Source organism: Syngnathus acus, chromosome 14, assembly GCF_901709675.1.
Source record: "Syngnathus acus chromosome 14, fSynAcu1.2, whole genome shotgun sequence".
In the NCBI taxonomy this organism is placed as follows: domain Eukaryota; kingdom Metazoa; phylum Chordata; class Actinopteri; order Syngnathiformes; family Syngnathidae; genus Syngnathus; species Syngnathus acus.
Genome location: NC_051099.1, coordinates 5,362,423 through 5,380,842, shown reverse-complemented (window position 1 = coordinate 5,380,842; position 18,420 = coordinate 5,362,423). Strand labels below are relative to the sequence as shown.

The 18,420-nt window shown below is 43.2% G+C and overlaps 3 protein-coding genes across 3 annotated transcripts; 2 read left to right on the top strand and 1 right to left on the bottom strand.

Moving 5' to 3' along the window:
- Positions 1-1,195: 1,195 nt before the first annotated feature.
- Positions 1,196-6,378, top strand: LOC119133893 (scavenger receptor cysteine-rich domain-containing group B protein). The gene is made up of 11 exons (XM_037270088.1): positions 1,196-1,970; positions 2,046-2,078; positions 2,528-2,566; positions 3,059-3,361; positions 3,432-3,500; positions 3,984-4,295; positions 4,390-4,473; positions 4,849-4,914; positions 4,994-5,308; positions 5,432-5,518; positions 5,603-6,378. Exons 1-11 carry the CDS (start codon positions 1,835-1,837, stop codon positions 5,917-5,919), a joined length of 1,761 nt encoding a protein of 586 aa, XP_037125983.1. The 5' UTR covers positions 1,196-1,834; the 3' UTR covers positions 5,920-6,378.
- Positions 6,379-6,606: 228 nt separating this feature from the next.
- Positions 6,607-13,432, top strand: ywhag1 (3-monooxygenase/tryptophan 5-monooxygenase activation protein, gamma polypeptide 1). The gene is made up of 2 exons (XM_037269113.1): positions 6,607-6,866; positions 11,374-13,432. Exons 1-2 carry the CDS (start codon positions 6,780-6,782, stop codon positions 12,028-12,030), a joined length of 744 nt encoding a protein of 247 aa, XP_037125008.1. The 5' UTR covers positions 6,607-6,779; the 3' UTR covers positions 12,031-13,432.
- Positions 13,433-15,834: 2,402 nt separating this feature from the next.
- Positions 15,835-18,350, bottom strand: hspb1 (heat shock protein, alpha-crystallin-related, 1). The gene is made up of 3 exons (XM_037269115.1): positions 17,902-18,350; positions 16,872-16,935; positions 15,835-16,320 (listed from the first exon to the last, which is right to left on the bottom strand). The coding sequence occupies exons 1-3, from the start codon at positions 18,260-18,262 to the stop codon at positions 16,164-16,166; spliced, it is 582 nt and encodes a 193-aa protein (XP_037125010.1). The 5' UTR covers positions 18,263-18,350; the 3' UTR covers positions 15,835-16,163.
- Between the last annotated feature and the right edge of the window lie 70 nt (positions 18,351-18,420).

Below are 18,420 nucleotides of genomic sequence, written 5' to 3'. Positions count from 1 at the left end.
CAGCCCATCACACACATACTGTACATCAACATGCAAGAGAAGAAAGACACACCCACCACAGGATGGGAACTGCGATCTCCCAATGGGATTGTACACAAGTGAGTGGGACATGACTATGACGGAGCTTTACCTGAAACAGGAGATGCAGGGACATCAATGAAGCTTGAGCTTTCATTCTTTGTCATTGTTTTTTTTGTTTTTTTGGCCCCTCCTGCTTTTTAACCATAGGCGCATAGGCGGGGTGTTGGACATGATGAGCTATTTATTGTTTCATGTAATCTGTCATTGAAGCCAGATTTTTATTGTGAGACGGAATTGAGGAGATGAAAGACCTAAAACACAAACTGCTACTGGTTTGAACATTGTCGAGCCACTCTTTAGACAAAGCACAATTTGGGAATGCTAACTGAGCCTTATAATATTCTTCGAGAGTATTTTGCAGGTGGACGACTATTTGAGTTTTGAGAAAATTTGAGTGACCCCATAGATTCTCACAACAGGTATGTGCTCTTTAAATTATTTACAATTTGTCAAGGTTATAAAAGTATAATCATAATGACTTTTTTTTTTTAACACAGAACAGCGTTTGAATTTTTTTTATAAATGCACATTTTACACAATATGGTTGGTAAAGGTCCATTAAGATGCTTATTTGCGATTTGAATTCCTCCGTATTGACAATTCAATGAGTTGTTGTTTGTCGTGATGAGATTTTCTAGCTATTTCTCAGGATCGGGAAATGAGAAGGGAGGGGAAGCACAGGTGATACAAAAGGTAACATTATTCCCAAGTGGATGCATCTTATATCCTATTATGACGAGACATTTTTCCTCTTTCATAACTAAAACAATTGTCCCACGTGACGGTTCGTTTTTGCAAATAATATCGGAATGAACATTAAATAAAAATGACCACCAGAGTCATGTTTTAGTGAAAATTAAACATATTCAACAATATGGTCCGCTTCCCTTTTCTGGCAAAAATGCACTGGATTAAAAAAGTAGCGGCCAACTCTTGTCCTCGCAATTGTCCAAAACATACTTGAGATGAGGGAGAGAGTGGCTTAAGAGGAGATGAGAGGCAGCCCTGCCGTGTCATCGGCTGCTCAAGCGTTTTAGTGACAGATTACAGGAAGCAGTCTTTAGGCCTGAGCATAGGAGCCATAGAAAGCAGAAATGTCTTTTTGTGCCCCCTTGGCTCGGAATGTCCACTATCTCCAGGGACCAATATCAAATTCTCCTCTAATACGCATTCCTGTGTAAGGTCAGGGGGGAAATCTACCAAGTGTCCTGAAGATGAGACACACCACATTGTGAGCTTGTGATGCCAACAAACATTTCATGGACCAAAGGAACTCTTCTGTCAAGACAAATGGAAAAGTCAGATTGCACATGTTTCCCTTTGTCACTTTCTACTTGCATGAAAAGATGATTTGAGCAATGGTCAGTCATCACATTGTCACTATCTCCCTGCGATTACTGAGTGATTGTCTGTGAATCCCAAAATTCTTTGTCTCAAGGGAATCCCCCTTCAATACGGAAATCCACAACACAGGTGCCACCTGCCCCCCCTCCCTAAAGCTAAACTAAACATTTGCATTAATTTCCCTCCACCCCCTTTGTATTTTATGGAATGACTTTGGTTTTGGAGCACATTTTTGACAAGTCCACTCATCAGACCACCATCAATATTGCTGCAGGCTCATGAGGGAAAACAATCCAATACTATAATTAGGCTACAATGGAACTAGGCCACAAAGACCTGTTTGCTGTATGATATACATTGTTGATTTCTAAGAGGGACAGTGTACGTATGAACGTGTTGCAGGCATCGGATGGTCATTCAGGCAGCCATGCGAGGACAGCGTGTTGTAGAGAGCCTATGTAAGTGCTGGAACCCGACTTTGTGTCTGCTGGTGACCTTGCTTGGATCGCTTGTTTTGGTGGCGCTCGGTGTGCTCTCGCGATTAGGTGAGTAACGTGCCAAATATTCATTATGCTCGTTACACTTCTGATTTGTTGACATGTGCTGTACTCTATTTGCAGGAGACATCAAAATAAGTAGACGTGCTGCACCTAGTAAGTAACTTGATAATATCCTGGTGTTTATTAAAAGGGAAGTCAAACCCCAAAAAATTATTCGTAATATGTTGTATGCAGCCCAACTAGTATGTTCTGATTAATCTTTCTTTTGTGAAATATAAATTAAACATGCAAAATGCAAAATTGCTGTTGCCTGGAAAAAAAAAAAAAAACTCTCCGCACCTATGAAATTTGAATACTCTGAGTAGTGAAAAGTGAAATCCAAGTTTCATTGAATAAACAAAAGGGAGACACCTGTGAAATGACCTAGATTGAGTGTGAATCATGTGATCTATACAAATATGCTTCGAAAGTCTTTGTGAGGTGTTGGAACCAAACAAGCCTTCAAGCGTTATCTCGTTGGTCGACGCCAAAACATCTTCGCTAACAAAATAACAAAGCAAAAAAAAAAAGCTCATATTTTCACCGCCTCATTTCTTTTTCAGCCAATGAGCAGCAATACCCAGTGAAGAAGCATTACCAAGGTAAGCTTGGACTGTCAAGATGCTCCTGCCACCGACTCTCATGTTCTGGAAGAAAGTGTCGACATCTAGGCCATGCCATAAAATACTGAATATTATCCGTCACTGTCAACAGCTAGGTTAAAAAAGTGCCTTGGGCTTTCCAAATGTGCTCAACACTATTATACGAAGCATTTTTCACGGGATAAGATACAGGTTGTTAAAGTATACCAAGACAAGAATATTTTTTTTGTCAAGTCAGTCAAATCATTCGTTATGGAAAAATATTCACCTCCTTAAATTTTTTTCGTTTAGCAAGATACAATTTTGTTGAACCAACAAAAATAATACATGTTACACTTTTGTTGATAAAACAGACATCGTCACACTTTTTTTTTTTATTATAAAAAGAATGATATCAGAGAACAGGTGTCTTGGAATTTAAATGAGCGCATTTTCCCGATTTGGAATAATCCTCATAAACAGGGGATCTAATTTTTTTTTTTTGGTCCAAAGTGCGACTGACAGACGGGCCTAACAGGTGCGAGGGCCGCGTGGAAGTCTACTACAATGACAACTGGGGCACCGTGTGTGACGATGACTGGGACATGCTGGATGCCCAAGTCGTGTGTCATCAGCTGGACTGCGGAGTGGCTGTGGCTATGGGTAGCACCTCTCACTATGGACAAACCTATCTACCTATCGTGCTGGATAATGTGGACTGCCAGGGTTGGGAAACAAACCTGGGTCACTGTGACAGTCTGGGCTGGGGCGTACACAACTGTTACCACTATGAGGATGTGTCCATCAAATGTCGAGGTAAAGTACGGTGACGTTGAAGCGTCAGAGTTGTGAGAATGAAATGTGACTTTTTTTATTTTGCGGTTAGAACCACTGGTGGTAGGAGCAAAAGCGTCAGGGGGTATTACAACAGCACCTCCCAAGAATGCAATCTTAGGTAAGCACTACCTTCATTGTGCCGCACAGGTGTCAAACTCAAGGCCCGGGGGCCAGATACGGCCCGCCACATCATTTTATGTGGCCCGCGAAGACTAATTGTGCATCAAATTCGTGTGTCATTACTAGAATTGCAAATTGTCTTCACTTTTAATATCTTTTTAAAAAAATATTTGACCAGTTTTTACTCGTTTGATTTGAAAACGTTATTTATCAGTTTGTTTCGTGGCTTTTACTGTATAAAATATGAGGTGCTCATACATTTATTTGGGTTGACAGTCATAATGGCCCTCCGAAAGAAGCTATGACTACAATGCGGCCCGTGAGAAAAATTAGTTTGACACCCCTGTTGTACAGGATATAAAAGTTGCCATTGCTGCTTATTAAATTCGCTGCGGCATAAAAAATATTTTTATGATATTGTTTTGTGATGACAAATTCTTCACGAAACGTATCCCACCTAACAAACTGTTCTCATCTTTAGACGGCACCGTACGTCTTGTAGAGGGAAAGGACTCCTGCCAGGGCCGGGTGGAGATCTACTACAAGGGACGCTGGGGGACGGTGTGCGATGACGATTGGGATGCCAGGGAGGCTGAAGTCGTCTGCCGCCAGTTAGGTTGTGGCCAAGTCGTGTCGGCTCACACCAACTCCTACTTTGGTTACGGCACCGGACATATTCTTCTGGACAACATCAACTGCATTGGCAGTGAGGAGCAACTCGCTCAATGTGCAAACCTTGGTTGGAGCAACCACAACTGTGGGCATCATGAAGATGCTGGCATCACCTGCTCTGGTATGTTATTACACATCTTGCATGTACAATATCACAAAATGTATGTAATAACTTATCATACATTTATAAATACTTAAAACTGTTGCCTACTTAGGTACAGGACCCACCAAAACTGTGCCTCCAGTTTACCCATCCACTGAAAGCCTAGGGTCCACCCGGTCCACGCAGGAAACAGCAGGTATAATATTTGCGTGTACAATTAGTGTATTTCAATACATTGCATTTACTATGATGCACAGTATGAGCATGTTCCATATGAAAATAATTTTAACTGAATTCTGCCAAAGATTATTCAACTATAATACAAGTGACCACAAGACAATGGCAAGCAAAAATGTTACATGTACAAAAGTGATAAAGTGTAGTGCAGCAAATATAATAAATAAATATTTCTTTAATCGCATCAGTAGTGCCCACGCAGCTATGAACGAAGAATGAACTAGAATGATGTGCATGATGTTGGTGACCAACAGGGGGAGACATTTCTCCCCTAAGTTTCTTGCACTGGATAAACATAACACTATGCTGTTATATTTGGATCTTTTTTTTCCAGCAACAAATGTTGATGTCACAGCTACAGAACTCATGACAAGTATTCAGACCGCTCCTCAAACAAAAGGTACTTGTCTAGCTCGTATGACGAGATGCTTAACTGTACCCGTTGAATTAGGATTAAAAAAAAACGTGTTTCTGCGCAGCTCCAATGGCTATTCGCGTGGTGAACGGATACGACAGCTGCCAGGGTCGCGTGGAAGTGCAGTACAATAACGTATGGGGCACAGTTTGCGACGATGGCTGGCATATGGCCAATGCCGTAGTGGTATGTAGGCAGCTGGGCTGCGGCATGGCTCTTGAAGCCAAATCACAGGCCTATTTTGGCTACGGTTCCGGTCCCATCCTGCTGGACAATGTACATTGTACTGGTGAAGAAACACATCTGTCCAGGTGCATCCATTCCGGTGTGGGGCAACACAACTGTGGCCATCATGAGGATGCGGGAGTTATTTGTACACGTAAGGCTTGACTTGAACTTTTTGACATGACAGGTCAAATGTGAATCTGTATTTAAAGTTGGTCAGGGAGATGAGAGATCTACACTCAATCGTCAATGTTTGCGAATCTGTTATTTTTTCCAGCGGCTATACCCTTCAGTGGATTTGCCCGTGATTTTAGCATAATAGATGACACGGCCACCGACGACCCCACCACCTCCATGCCTGATGGCAAGTCTAGTAGTCTTCATAGTATAAAGAAAAAAAATATGAATGCATTAATGCTTGACTATTAAGCTATTTTTCTTTCTGTAGGAACACTGAGGCTGGTCGATGGTCAGCATGAATGCGAAGGTCGCTTGGAGATGTACTTAAATTCTGGATGGGGCACAGTGTGTGACGACGCATGGGACATCCCCGACGCCAAGGTCGTGTGCCGCCAGCTCGGCTGTGGGGAGGCCATCGCGGCGTGGGGGGAAGCCCACTTTGGTCAAGGAACGGGAACAATCCTATTGGACAATCTCAAGTGCAACGGTAGCGAAGTCTCCCTGCGGAATTGCTCTCATATAGCCTGGAACGTGCACAACTGTGACCACTCAGAAGATGCCGGTGTCACCTGCACACTGTTATGACTATAAAAGAAGCGCTCCTACCGAATAGGTCGAGTCATTGCAGCAATACTGGACTTGTGTATAAAATGTAAATAACAGCGGTAACGGGAATATTCCGCTGCTGTTGGAATTCATGCATCACGTAATAACTAGTGACAATATACGATAAAATAAAATGACACCTCGGAATGGTAACGTCCAATGTCTATTAAGCACTTTACAATTCACTAGGAGAAGAAACATTTTTTCTATCCGCCCTAGTTTTCAAATTCGATATTTCTCTCTAAAACTATAAATGACAGCGAATGTACCACATGGAAGAACGTAAAAGGGCAAAGAAGAACAATAACAATGCTAAGAGCAAGTATGACCGGAAATAACCGGCTTGTGAATATAGTGTATCGCTCCCTCCCTTGAAAATTAAATTATACTTGTTTTTTTTTTTTTTAAATCTCAAATATGCATGTATTGCAAAAACAATAAAAAGAAGTTGGACAAAATAAATCTTATTTTTAAATACACCCTGTATCTTGATGTTTGACCATGGAATGCTCTCGTTACCTTGTACGAGTTGTAACGTAGCGCGGAAAGGCGGTGGGGGGGGGGGGGGGGGGGGGGGGTTGCCATGCCAGGCCCGTTACATCACGACACGAGGACACGCCCAAGTGGGCGGTGACAAGTCCGTAGAAAGTGCTCCGAGTGGGAGGGGTGTCCCGTCCGCAAGGCCCACACAGTCAGACGGCAGGCAGCAGCTGCGACGTGAGGAGCGCATAACGTTACAGTCTCCATTTAAAAGAAAAAAAAAGACACACTCACACAGCGACACATTTGTAAGCTATAGAAATACGTTCCACATAACGACAGCAAGCTCAACATCCAACATGGTGGACCGCGAGCAACTGGTGCAGAAGGCCAGGCTGGCCGAGCAAGCTGAGCGATATGACGATATGGCAGCTGCCATGAAGTCGGTAAGTAGCCCTTCTCGGAATTGACCTTTACTTTTTTTCCCTTTGCTTGATATGTCATTCATTTTCCCCGTACGCATACATGTGCATGCGCAATGGAGCAAAAGCACGCCCATGAAAGATCCTGCCTGGCTGGGCAAGAGCGCAAGGTGTCTTGTCATGATCAGACATAACGGAATAAGCCACACACAATTAGTGGATGAAGGTTACAATTAAAAACCGCAATTTCAATTAAAGAAACGTGAGTCTGGTTGCGTGCGGAAAAATTACGATTGAGATCATGTTATTTGGATAAGGGGGGGGGCTTGCAAGGCCCATGAAGACCCTGTTCGGATTCTAGTCTTGTCATAATGCTAGAAGGGGAGACCACCGCGCTACGATTTGGCTCATTTGGGGTTCAGTCATTCATTTGGAGTATTAATAGTTCTGGTAGCGGTCTGTGGTCGTGAGAATGCGGACCGCTTGATCTTGGGGCGGTGCCTTTCTGCCAGGCTCCCTTTTTACGGTCTGTGTGCGTGCGTGGTCGTGTAGGCAGCACCCCCCCCCCCCCGCCCCCCCACGCGCACTTTCAAACCATCACCACCCAATAGTGACAGCATGAATCGACGTCTAATGTAATGTTTTACAATGACACCTCATCGAATATCGTTCGAGGTGCTGTTGCGCCGATTACCAATACCGCGTCAAAGAATCGCGTTTACATGTATCGATTAAATAGGATTTAGCGCTTTTTCACGACGGGTGCGGGTTTGACGCATTACGAAGCGCAATTTTGGCTCAAGGTTGATCGCAATCGATTCTGGCGTAGATGCGCGCAAGATAAGCGCCCCCTTTTTTTTTTTGGAGACGTGGGTGTTGGTGGACCGCTGGACGCGCAGCACCCCCTCCCTCCCTCCCCACCTCCAGCTCTCTTAATTGTCATATTGCAGCAAAAAACGGTCGAACTGTCGCATGACGAAAAGCGACACTGCATTAATCATCGATTCGGCGGATTTGGCAAGCGCATATCCGTGCACCTTCGGCCTTTCTCGGCCCTGCAGCCATTCAGTAGGTCCGCACAGAGGCGTGCCGCAGCATCTGGCAAGATGCAGCACAGGCTCACCCGTAGTGCACCATTTCACGAGCAGCATTTTGTCTGGGCGACTACAGTAGCTACTGTACTTACATTCAATACAAGGATTTTGAAGGAAGTCTTGGAGATAAATGCAGATAGGCATGCTTTATTATTCTCGTGAATATATTTGTTTTGTTTTTTAAATCCTACAGCAACCCTGCTAATCTAATATATGGAAGCAGAAAAGAAAAAAAGCCTATCTTCAGCATGTCAGGTGTTGCTATGGTAGTTGTCCATAATGTTCCAAGGACTGTGGCTCCACCCCGTCCCATTTATGCAGAGTCAGAGTGAAAGCGGTCGGTGTGCCAGTGCCAGTGTCTTCTCTGCAGCACTGCATGGGCAGAAGGAAGGGGTGTGTCTGCACTCTGCAGCCTCACCCATCATTTAAAGTGGGGAATCCCTTGCCGCTGTGGACATGGCAACCGCCTTTACTCAAAACAAAAACTGAGGCTGGTCAACTTTGGGATTCAGGGACAAGAGCCGCAAACTATGTTCATCTGTTGGCTACTTGTCTAATGGCATTGGCTGTGTTTTAGGGACAATTACAGAAGTTATGAACAGAAAACAATTTACGAGAAGAAGAAGGCACAACAAGGCAAGCTTTACCGCGATGTGTTTTCAGATGATTGCACAAATTACGTATTCTTTCATGCATGCAATCGAACTTCTATTGAGGTTCAGTGATGTGGGGACAAAGACCCCATGCAGACCCTTTTTGGCTGCACTCCTGATAGCTCAATTTGGTACTAAGATCATAAACAGCCTTGAAATTGAACAGATGCAAAATGCAGACACACGAGGGATGATAAAGAAACAATAAATTCACCCGGCACGCCCTTAAAGCAAACAAAGTCCAACAGAAATTCAAAAGTCCACAAGGAATCAATGGCAGCATTCATATCTTGATCTAGCACATCTTTACACAAACAGAGCGAAGAGAACTTGAAATAAAGCAATGATGGAAATCTTTAAGCCACAAATGAGCTAAAAAAAAAGACACCGATCAATAACATTTCAATTAGAGATTTACATACTCCATATTGTGCAAGCTTTTCTAGCTCAAAAATGAATATCTGAAAAACACAAGATGTTTTTGGAATCAAAAACACAAAGCCATCTGATGAGCAGCATAATGAGCATATCCAGAAGTAATTCCCTCATAGTCAGAGGTTCTGGGTATGATTCTCAGTTTTTTTTTTTCCACTCCCACATCTCCCTCTTTCTTCGGACTGCAAGCAGTACACTGATTTCCGCACTAATCTCATTTCTTTAAAGTCGTGACTCATGTAAAGTAATAATCCGCCCTTGTATGCAAGTGTTTGTGATCCTCTTGACCGAGACTTCCTCTCCTTTCCTACACACATTTAAAATATTTGATCTGCCCAACAACTATACTAGCGTTGTACATGGCAACAAAGTGACACTTGAGCAGCATCCCAACTCTGGTGTGCTCCGCCCCTCCCCTCTTCTTCACTCTTTGTGGCTAAAGCAACAATCCCTATTCACGCCGCCAGTGACGTCAGGTAGTCCGCTGCGCCTTTGTGCTCTGCTGCTTGAAAAGAGGGTCACCAGGGGGGCTTGTCACATCAGCTTAGAAGAGCCTCCAGACTCGGAGCAAATGAGCAAGGAAGGCCGCAGAATAAGAAGACAGAAATGGGAGAGTTGGAAGACCTTTCCACGCCTTTGCTATATGCATCAAAACCTCAATAAATGAAACGTGAGACGCTGGTCAGTGTTTCCCGTATACATTAATGACCAAAGAGAGCTGTCAAAAAGGAAGTTATCGATTATCCTTGGTTGTTTGAAGATTCGGGTGTGTAAGGACGAGAGCAGGCACAATTGATGAGCATTATGGGTAGACAGACAGAGGGCTATTGTCATAGCGGCAGCGTGGCTTCCTGCTCACCCTCGCCATGTTGTTTTTTCTAAAGCTCGTGGCTTGAGCGCCGGCTCATTCTTTCCGTATTTCTGCGATTTGTAATTTAAGGGCAGTATGATGTTGATGTGCTTCCACAATGAGCGATGGGGGGGTTGGGTGACTTTCCTCTCTGCTCGGAAGTCAGCTCATTATGCAATTGATGTCATTTTATTGTTTTCCTGCCTTTATATTCTTGCAGTACAGAGGTCATTCGGATTATTGATAAGGCTCTGCACAAAGGACCGCCGTATTGCGTTGAAAGATAAAAATGGTACTATTAAAAACAGAGTCATCACTTTTGTCACGGCTTCATAAAATATTCAATTTCAGAGTTTAGGTCTATCTTGAGTTTTATGTAACGCAATGCCAAAGTGAAGAATAGTTGACTTATTACTGGATAAACCTGCCTCTCCAAGTTAATGTTTAACTAAAAAGGAACAGAACCTAAATGGTTTTTGATATGCTAACGCACGTGTTGGTATTGAAATAAAGCATTAAGAAAAAAACAATATGCATTATTTGAGTACTAATGCAATCCAAATTTTGTTCTTTAGGAACATACAATCTATATATACATTGATTCTAGCTAAGTCGGTTGTTCTCCACCACATTTTGGCTTTTAGGTTTCTCGAGCTTTAGCATCTGAACCCCGAAAAAGCCAATATGACAAGAAATCTGAAATTGGTTGATTTGCAGGGATTCCCACCCACACGGCTGCCCGCTGCAGCTTTGTCCACACCAACAGCCATGTCAGCATCCTTTCCACTAGAGATTAGATCAGGGATAAGATTTTGCAGTTGCTATGGAAACAGGCGCTCGTAGCATCAGATTACCTTTTCCTCCTACTTTCGCTCGGTTACAGGTACCGTCACTGCAAAGCACAGCTCAGCCAGCAGACAAAAGCCTTTACCTTCTTAGCAAAGACTTCAATCACGTTCCACATATTTGTCTTAAGAAGAGACAATCAGATGGACACGGTGCTTGACATTGAAAGAATATGACAAAAAGAAAACCCCACTTGTCATCTCTGATGTCACAAACATTTGCTTTTCCATTAACACAATACCAGTAAAAGCACCAAGTTGTTTTGGGCAACATTGTTTCGAGTATAGACATAAAGAGCAAAGTTCACCCCCCCTCCCCTTTCCCGCTTTGCTAATGGAACAGAATTTGGTGGTGAAAAAAGAAAGGCTTTACACTCTGAAAAGGTCTAAAGACTCCTCTGTGGCGAGGTCCCAGTAGGCTATAAAGGATTAAATCCCTCAGACAGACACGGACGGGCCCATCCGTCAAAACAGCACAAAACAAGCGGAGAACGATGACGACAGCCAATCAGCATTCATCACGGACGATGATGTCAGTGAAACGGAAGGCGTGGCTTCCGGTGGCTTGAAAGAGCATTTGAAAAAAACAAAATTAAAAAAAATATATACTCAATTTGCTCCTGCTCAACTCATCCAACTCATTTTGTCTGTCAGGTCACAGAACTGAACGAAGCACTTTCCAACGAAGAGAGGAACCTTCTCTCCGTGGCCTACAAGAACGTGGTCGGCGCCAGGCGCTCGTCCTGGCGCGTCATTTCCAGCATCGAGCAGAAGACGTCCGCCGACGGTAACGAGAAGAAAATCGAGATGGTACGGGCCTACCGGGAAAAAATCGAGAAGGAGCTGGAGACGGTCTGCCAGGATGTGCTCAACCTCCTCGACAACTTCCTGATCAAGAACTGCAACGAGACGCAGCACGAGAGCAAGGTGTTCTACCTGAAGATGAAGGGCGACTACTACCGCTACCTGGCCGAGGTGGCCACCGGCGAGAAGCGAGCCGCCGTGGTGGAATCCTCCGAGAAGTCCTACAACGAGGCCCATGAGATCAGCAAGGAGCACATGCAGCCCACTCACCCCATCCGCCTGGGCTTGGCTCTCAACTACTCCGTCTTCTACTACGAGATCCAGAACGCCCCGGAGCAAGCGTGCCACCTGGCCAAGACCGCCTTCGACGACGCCATCGCCGAGCTGGACACCCTCAACGAGGACTCCTACAAAGACTCCACTCTCATCATGCAGCTGCTACGAGACAACTTGACGCTGTGGACAAGCGACCAGCAGGACGACGAGGGCGGCGAGGGCAACAACTAAGAAGCCTGCAACCTCGTTCTGCCAAAAACACCACAACAGTCGCGCTCACAAATGACAAAAATAAAATAATACTGAAAAAGTTAGAAATTAAAGCTAAACGGCGGGTGGGGGGGGAAGAGGTGGAACATCCAATGGCAGCCAATGGTACTAACGCGGCTGCCGCTGCTCTTTATTTTTCCACAAACTAAAAGTGAAACGAGTAGGAGAAAAGAAGATCTTAGCTTGAGGTATAAACTACAGTTATTTAAAAAAATAATAATAAAAAAAGAAAAAAAATTCTAATCCTCCTTCTTGGTAGCCTCTGCAGCATTTGCTAGAACGCCATTGAGAAAGCGGCGCGTCTTTGGCGCCAGCCAGCGTCCAGACGGCTGCCGGAGACGGCGGGCGTCATTGTGCAAATGAAGCGGAGGTGTCTCAATTGCATCGAGCGAGGGAAGGCAGAAGTATTCCGAAATTGAGTTTGACGCGAAACAGGGAAAATTTCAGTAACCTTGAATGTCACGGCCTTGCTTGCATACTGCTGACAAATGCGGCGGCGGCTTCTCGGGGTGTCTGTCCACATACGTGCGTATCGACATGACATCTTTAGTTGCAGCACACTACGGTCGTTGAGTGAAAAGCAGGTTGTCTCCGTTATTGAGCATAACATGGAGAAGAGAAAAAAAAAAAAATCAAAAGTGTTCTTTTGTTTTGCTTTGTGTCAGGTGTGTGTGTGTGTGTCCAGCTAAGCCACACAGTCATACTGTAACTAAATAGAAGTTCATCAAGTAAACTTAGTGCAGCTTGTCCCTATCATGTGCTGATGACGTGCTTTATTGAATAAATTAACTGTTTTTAATTGTCTGTTCTAATCCTTAGTGTCAGTATTGTGGTCACTATAATAACCTCAACGGGCTCCCGTTTTGGAGCCGGCGATTATACTCACAGAAGTCACATAGCAAAAAAAAAGTAGATTGCAAGAAACGGTTCCAGCCCTACTCGTCTGAAATGGCTTGTGGAAGCACGAGAGCAGCTGAAGCCACGGTTGTTAGCAGAAGGCTCCCTTTGGGCTTTGTGAATTCACCTCACTTCACTATCTGCAGTTTCTTTTGCCTATGACAGTATTTTGTTTCTTGGGTGTAAGATGAGAACTGCTCCAGTATTCTCCATATTACAGTATTGTGCATGCTGGTGATGTATTTATAGAGTAGCTTCAATTGATTAACTTATATTGTAGATGTTATGTATTCATAGGATATGGGAAAATATTAGACCTTATTTCAGATGATTTTCTATTTATTTCTTTTTATGGCAATTGTTAGCTAGACTTGATTTTCAAATGTCTTTTCTTTACTCCATTTGCTGAAGTACGCTATACCAAATCAGTAATTGTTACCAATAAATTGATCTGTTACAGACATTACTATGGTCACATGCACTTCTTGGTAAGGACAAAAAAAGGTGCCGTCATTAAATGCGTCACAAAGCACAAAACAACTACACTGAAAACTCTCACAGGAAATGAACTAAAATAAATATTAAGATATGTAAGATATTTCCAAGCGATCTACCAATAATATATCCATGCATGAGCCATTGATATATTTATTTCATACAAAATTAATAAAAATGTATTGCATATTAAAGTGAAGGGGGGGGGCATAATATTAAAAACTGGAAGACTCCATCAAGGCTGACTTTTTAAAAACTCAGAGTAAACATGTGATACATTATAATTTTACACATACAATATTTAATCTGCAATAATAGTAAACCAATTTAATCATCTCATCCTTCAATTCATAGTGATTGCAATCTCAGGAAATATCAGAGTCCAATTTGTCAATCGAAATTTAGAAACAGCATGCCATTTTGATGTGTCCATCACGTTTAGAAATGCAAAGTTCAACATTAAAAGGAAGAGGAAAATGTTATGCATGCTCACCTATCCAATGAGGCCCAACACTAAAACTAAAAAAGCTGTTCTTACCTTGAAACTGGGAAGAAAAGATGGAAAAAAAAAAAACAATCTTTCTTTTCATATTCCACAGAGGTGAGCAATAAAATAATAACAATAGCAATGATGAGAAAATAAAACAACGGAAGCCATATTTATCCATTACTGCAATGAATGAACTGGAAGGGAAAAAATAAATAAAAAGGCAAAGAAACGTTCTCCACTTCTTCCACCAGACAATTTGAAAACGGCTGCTCAAAGCTTCCTGGTTAGAAGCTAATCAAGACCGGGCCTTCCATTGGACGACCTTTGCCCTTCAAGGTAAATTGTATTAGCCAATCCAGATTTCTTCCTAAACAAAATGAGACTTGCCCATTCTCAAATGGTGTTTGTTTTGGAGAAGATGACATTTTGTGCTAGTATGACTTCAAATCCAACTCAATGCTTTCAAGTATACAAATACAAAACAGTTTCAACCAAAGAAGGAAATTGATGACTCTAGTCGAGTTCAAATGATCCACCACCAGGTGTCAGCAGCATTATTTCCCTCTGGAGAACAGAGGAAATCAAGATATTTCTCAATAATATCACAATAGCAAATACAGGAAAGGAACATGCAATGGTCACGAGGAAGGAGAAGAAGAAACAGGTCATTGCGTCTTCATGTGAAGAAGCATTTCCCTGGTAGGTTGAGATGTGCTGGTTTGATGAGAAGCCATATGAATCATTTATGCCTGAATTTAAGTGGAAGGGAGAAGTGACTCAGAGGAAATGTCGAAATGCTAAGTGCTTTGGAGACAGCCGACCAGTTCACCACAAGAGCGCTGGATTGTTACTCCTCAAACCTATTCCTTGCCTTGTTAAAATTTCACACTCCAATCAATTATATATTTTGCGGTTCCGATGTTACCGGAGGAGTCTTAGGTTTGTTATTCTGACCGATTTCATGAGCAAGTCAGCGATCAAAAGTGATATTTACGTGCATTAGTTTGGATTGTGGTTGAGAAGATGGGTGGTGCCCATTCTAATTCTGGGGAATGAATAGGTTAGACTCTGAAAGCCTAAAGAAAATAAAAGTGGAGACTCAGAGGCCATGAATCATGTGTTATCTGCCCTGTGTAACTATACAACATGCTGGAGGCTGAGTGCATAGCAGAGCGCTCTATAAATAGCGCTGGCCTGCAGCTTCCGAGTCAAGAGTGAGGTTAGCATGTGCATTAGTGGACTGGCACGCAATATGAACACAGAAGGAAGAGGACGTACGACGCCGCGGCGGGCGTGGCGGGACACTCCATCAGCAGTTGTGCTGATTCATCTTTCATTTGATCCGCCTCTGACAGACCACTGCACTGGATGACCTCCATACTCTTCACAATGAGTCATCTGAACATTGCTTCATTCGTGTGTTCTATGTACGGGAAGGTTTGAAGAGATGATGACATCGTCAGATATTATGGAAGTGAGAAAAATGATGTAAATATAGATATTTGAATGTGTTTTATATTAAAGTGGCACATTACTGATACTTAAGAAAAACGTCTGATTCCAAAGTGTCCATCCAAAATGTTCTCCAGTGTCCTTTAATCAGCCCCCCCCCCGGCTTCTCTTCCAGGCTTTTCACTCCACCATTTGAATGTGTTTTGTGACGGCCTGCAGCTCTTTGACGACGTCAGCGCTCTGTTTCCATGACGACCTGACACATGTAAGCAACATATGTGCGAAGAATAACACATGGTGCCACAGAATGGACAAGAACGGATAGCAGTATAAAGTTGTACGACGTGTGCATGAAAAATGAGAAATATCAGGTATTTTATTTTTAGAAAATGAGCTCATGGTAGAAATAAAATAGCCCAAAAAGAGAGACACCGTGTATGCAATTTTGTCTTTATTCTCTGTTGACATTTTGAAATCAACTGAGGATGAAAGGAGCCTATTTGCAGACTTGTAACGGGCATTGTTCTGCTTTTGGGTGTTTTTGAAGTGCATGCTCTCTAGAGACTTGATATGATTGTGTGAGAGGAGAGGAGAGGAGCTCAGCAGAAATAAGGAAAGGAGAACAAAGTATGTGAGATACAGGAGAACAAGTACAGCAGAAAACACACACATGCAGTAAAGGTGCTCTCGCCGTGGCTTAGCTCAGTGAGTCCAGATGTTGCCGTTGAAATTATTTTGTTTGGACACAAGCGAGCGAGTCTCATTTCTTCACCACGCTACTTTTGGTGTCCACAGTGACGGGTATTGAGGTCTCTGCGGCCCCGATGGCCAGCTTGGCCAGTGGGGCCTCCACGGTCAACACGCCATCGGGAGACAGCGAGGAGGTGACCTTTTCTACGTTGGCGCTGGAAGGGAGGCTGCCAGAAAACAAATATCATTATTAAGGTGTAGTCTATTATAAGAAAAGAGAAACACTGACATGAGGTTATTTACTGCTCCTCCCAACAATAAGCTTCAACTACTCCTGACAAAAATATAGAAAAATTCTTTTGTGTAGATGACAATCACCCTGCTGTCGTAAAATATATTTGTGAATATTTAAAATCCCAAATAGTTCTTGAGCACTGCCTTTTTCTTTGGTCATAGCAAAATATATGATGAGTAAAATAGCCATTAATAAGTATAGATGAATATTTTTAAATTATTATTACTATTATTATTTTTACTTTATAAAACTGTCGATTTGAAAAAAAAGAAAGAAAAAAAAAACGTTGACGCCTTCTGTTTAGTTGACAGTGTGGCCTCTGGATGGCAGCAAAACCAAAGCAAAAACCATTTTTGATCATGGAGGGACGTTTTTTTTTCATTTTCAAAAAATAACACTTCATTCCTATAATCAAACCCCCATTGCCATAGCAATTAAAAACCTTCCTATTTTTCAGATTTCAAAAAGGCATGAACTACTTACGTATATTTCCTGGTGAAACATCTGGATACAAAACCATGTTCATCTTTTCGCTCCTCATGTTTGCCTATGGATCAAACAAGAAGAAGATGATTAATGATAATAATAATACATTCCAACTGAGACTGCAAATGGTGTTTTCCTGCAAATATGCATGAATGCTCCACTTATGACATAATGTGAGATCATGAGCTCATATACCACCAATGCTGCATTCTCTTCATGTTTCTGTATTTATAGTCTGCCTAGTGTCTTTGTGTTCCACTTCAAGAACCCCACTGACTGGACTGGAATCTCCAAGAATGTTGGGCAGCCCTGCAATTGGGTTGGTCACCCTCCTCTGCAGTCAACTGGGATGGATTCAGCTCTCATGAGTGACATCATTTCAAGACAGGTGTTCCCTTCAGGTCAACTCCACACAGTTGAAAATGACTCTAACAACTAACATTCGATCAATGTGCTTGAGTGTTTGTTGTGGCAACAGGCAGACGATGCACTGTGATTGGCTCTCATGGACACTTAACCTAAAAAGGACCGACTCGAGTCTTGTCAAAGTCACCGATCACCTTTCAGCATGGTTAACATTGAAGCAGATGGTCTTTGTTTTCTTTTGACATAAGTGAACAGAAGGCTGCAAATCCCACTGTGGCTTTGTTTATATTTGGTGCCCCGGCCGATTATGTGGAGTGTGTCAGATGTCAAAACCTGGACAAGATCCAAGTGTTCTTTTAAACCTTCATCCAAGAGCATTGGGTCAAAAAGTGTGAAGTCAGAGATAAGGAAGTCACGCTTTTGTCTCAGCGAAAAGTCCACACCCACTAGCACGCTGGAAAACATCAATGCATTGTTCCAAGGCGTTATGTAACTAGAACTTTCCAGAACAGTTAAGCTGTTAGGAGCAGCACGGATTTGGGGGGCTGGTCCTGCACAATCTAATGAAAACCAATGCAAGGGACAAACTGAATTCAAGTAACGCATGCAAAGATGCGTGTCAATCTCGATACACGTAGTCCTAAATTAAACGAGAGTTTACCAGTAATCTCCACCACTCCATCCTTGGTCTTGATCACCAGCTCTTCAGGTGAGAAGTGGTTGACATCCAGAGAGACTTTCCAGTTGTCTTGGGTCTGCTTGATCTCCGACATGCCCGTGCTCATCTGGCGGGACAGGGCGCGGGCCTGCTGGGCCATCACGGCGCCGGGGTACATCATCTCGGGGGTCATCACGGAGGCGGGCCGCATGTAGCCCGGCCAGTGGGTGCAGGGGTAGGAAGCCAAGTCTTCCATCGGGGTGGGCATGCCGAAGGTCTGGTCGAAGATGCGGCTGTGCCAGTCGCGGAAGGGGTCCCAGCTTGGGCTGCGGACTAGAGTGAAAGGAATGCGTCTCTCTGCCATGATGAACCGAGGAGAGCTGCTTCTGCTATGGTAGGTGCACTTTGGCCTCCCTCGCTGACAATGTTTGGCCACCTGGTATTTATATGACGGCCCTCCTCTTTCCACTCCCCTCTACACATTGGTGGAAGTTACCAGAACATCTATTTGTGGCAGAGGGG

Excerpts from the sequence above, each read along its gene's own strand:
- LOC119133893 (XM_037270088.1), top strand. The coding sequence starts at position 1,835 with ATGGTCATTCAGGCAGCCATGCGAGGACAGCGTGTTGTAGAGAGCCTA. Across the intron at positions 4,296-4,389 it reads TGCTGGCATCACCTGCTCTG|GTACAGGACCCACCAAAACT; the intron begins GTATGTTATTAC and ends TTGCCTACTTAG. Across the intron at positions 5,519-5,602 it reads CACCACCTCCATGCCTGATG|GAACACTGAGGCTGGTCGAT; the intron begins GCAAGTCTAGTA and ends TTCTTTCTGTAG.
- ywhag1 (XM_037269113.1), top strand. The coding sequence starts at position 6,780 with ATGGTGGACCGCGAGCAACTGGTGCAGAAGGCCAGGCTGGCCGAGCAA. Across the intron at positions 6,867-11,373 it reads TGGCAGCTGCCATGAAGTCG|GTCACAGAACTGAACGAAGC; the intron begins GTAAGTAGCCCT and ends TTTGTCTGTCAG.
- hspb1 (XM_037269115.1), bottom strand. The coding sequence starts at position 18,262 with ATGGCAGAGAGACGCATTCCTTTCACTCTAGTCCGCAGCCCAAGCTGG. Across the intron at positions 16,936-17,901 it reads TGGAGTGGTGGAGATTACTG|GCAAACATGAGGAGCGAAAA; the intron begins GTAAACTCTCGT and ends TTTGATCCATAG. Across the intron at positions 16,321-16,871 it reads TGTTTCACCAGGAAATATAC|CCTCCCTTCCAGCGCCAACG; the intron begins GTAAGTAGTTCA and ends GTTTTCTGGCAG.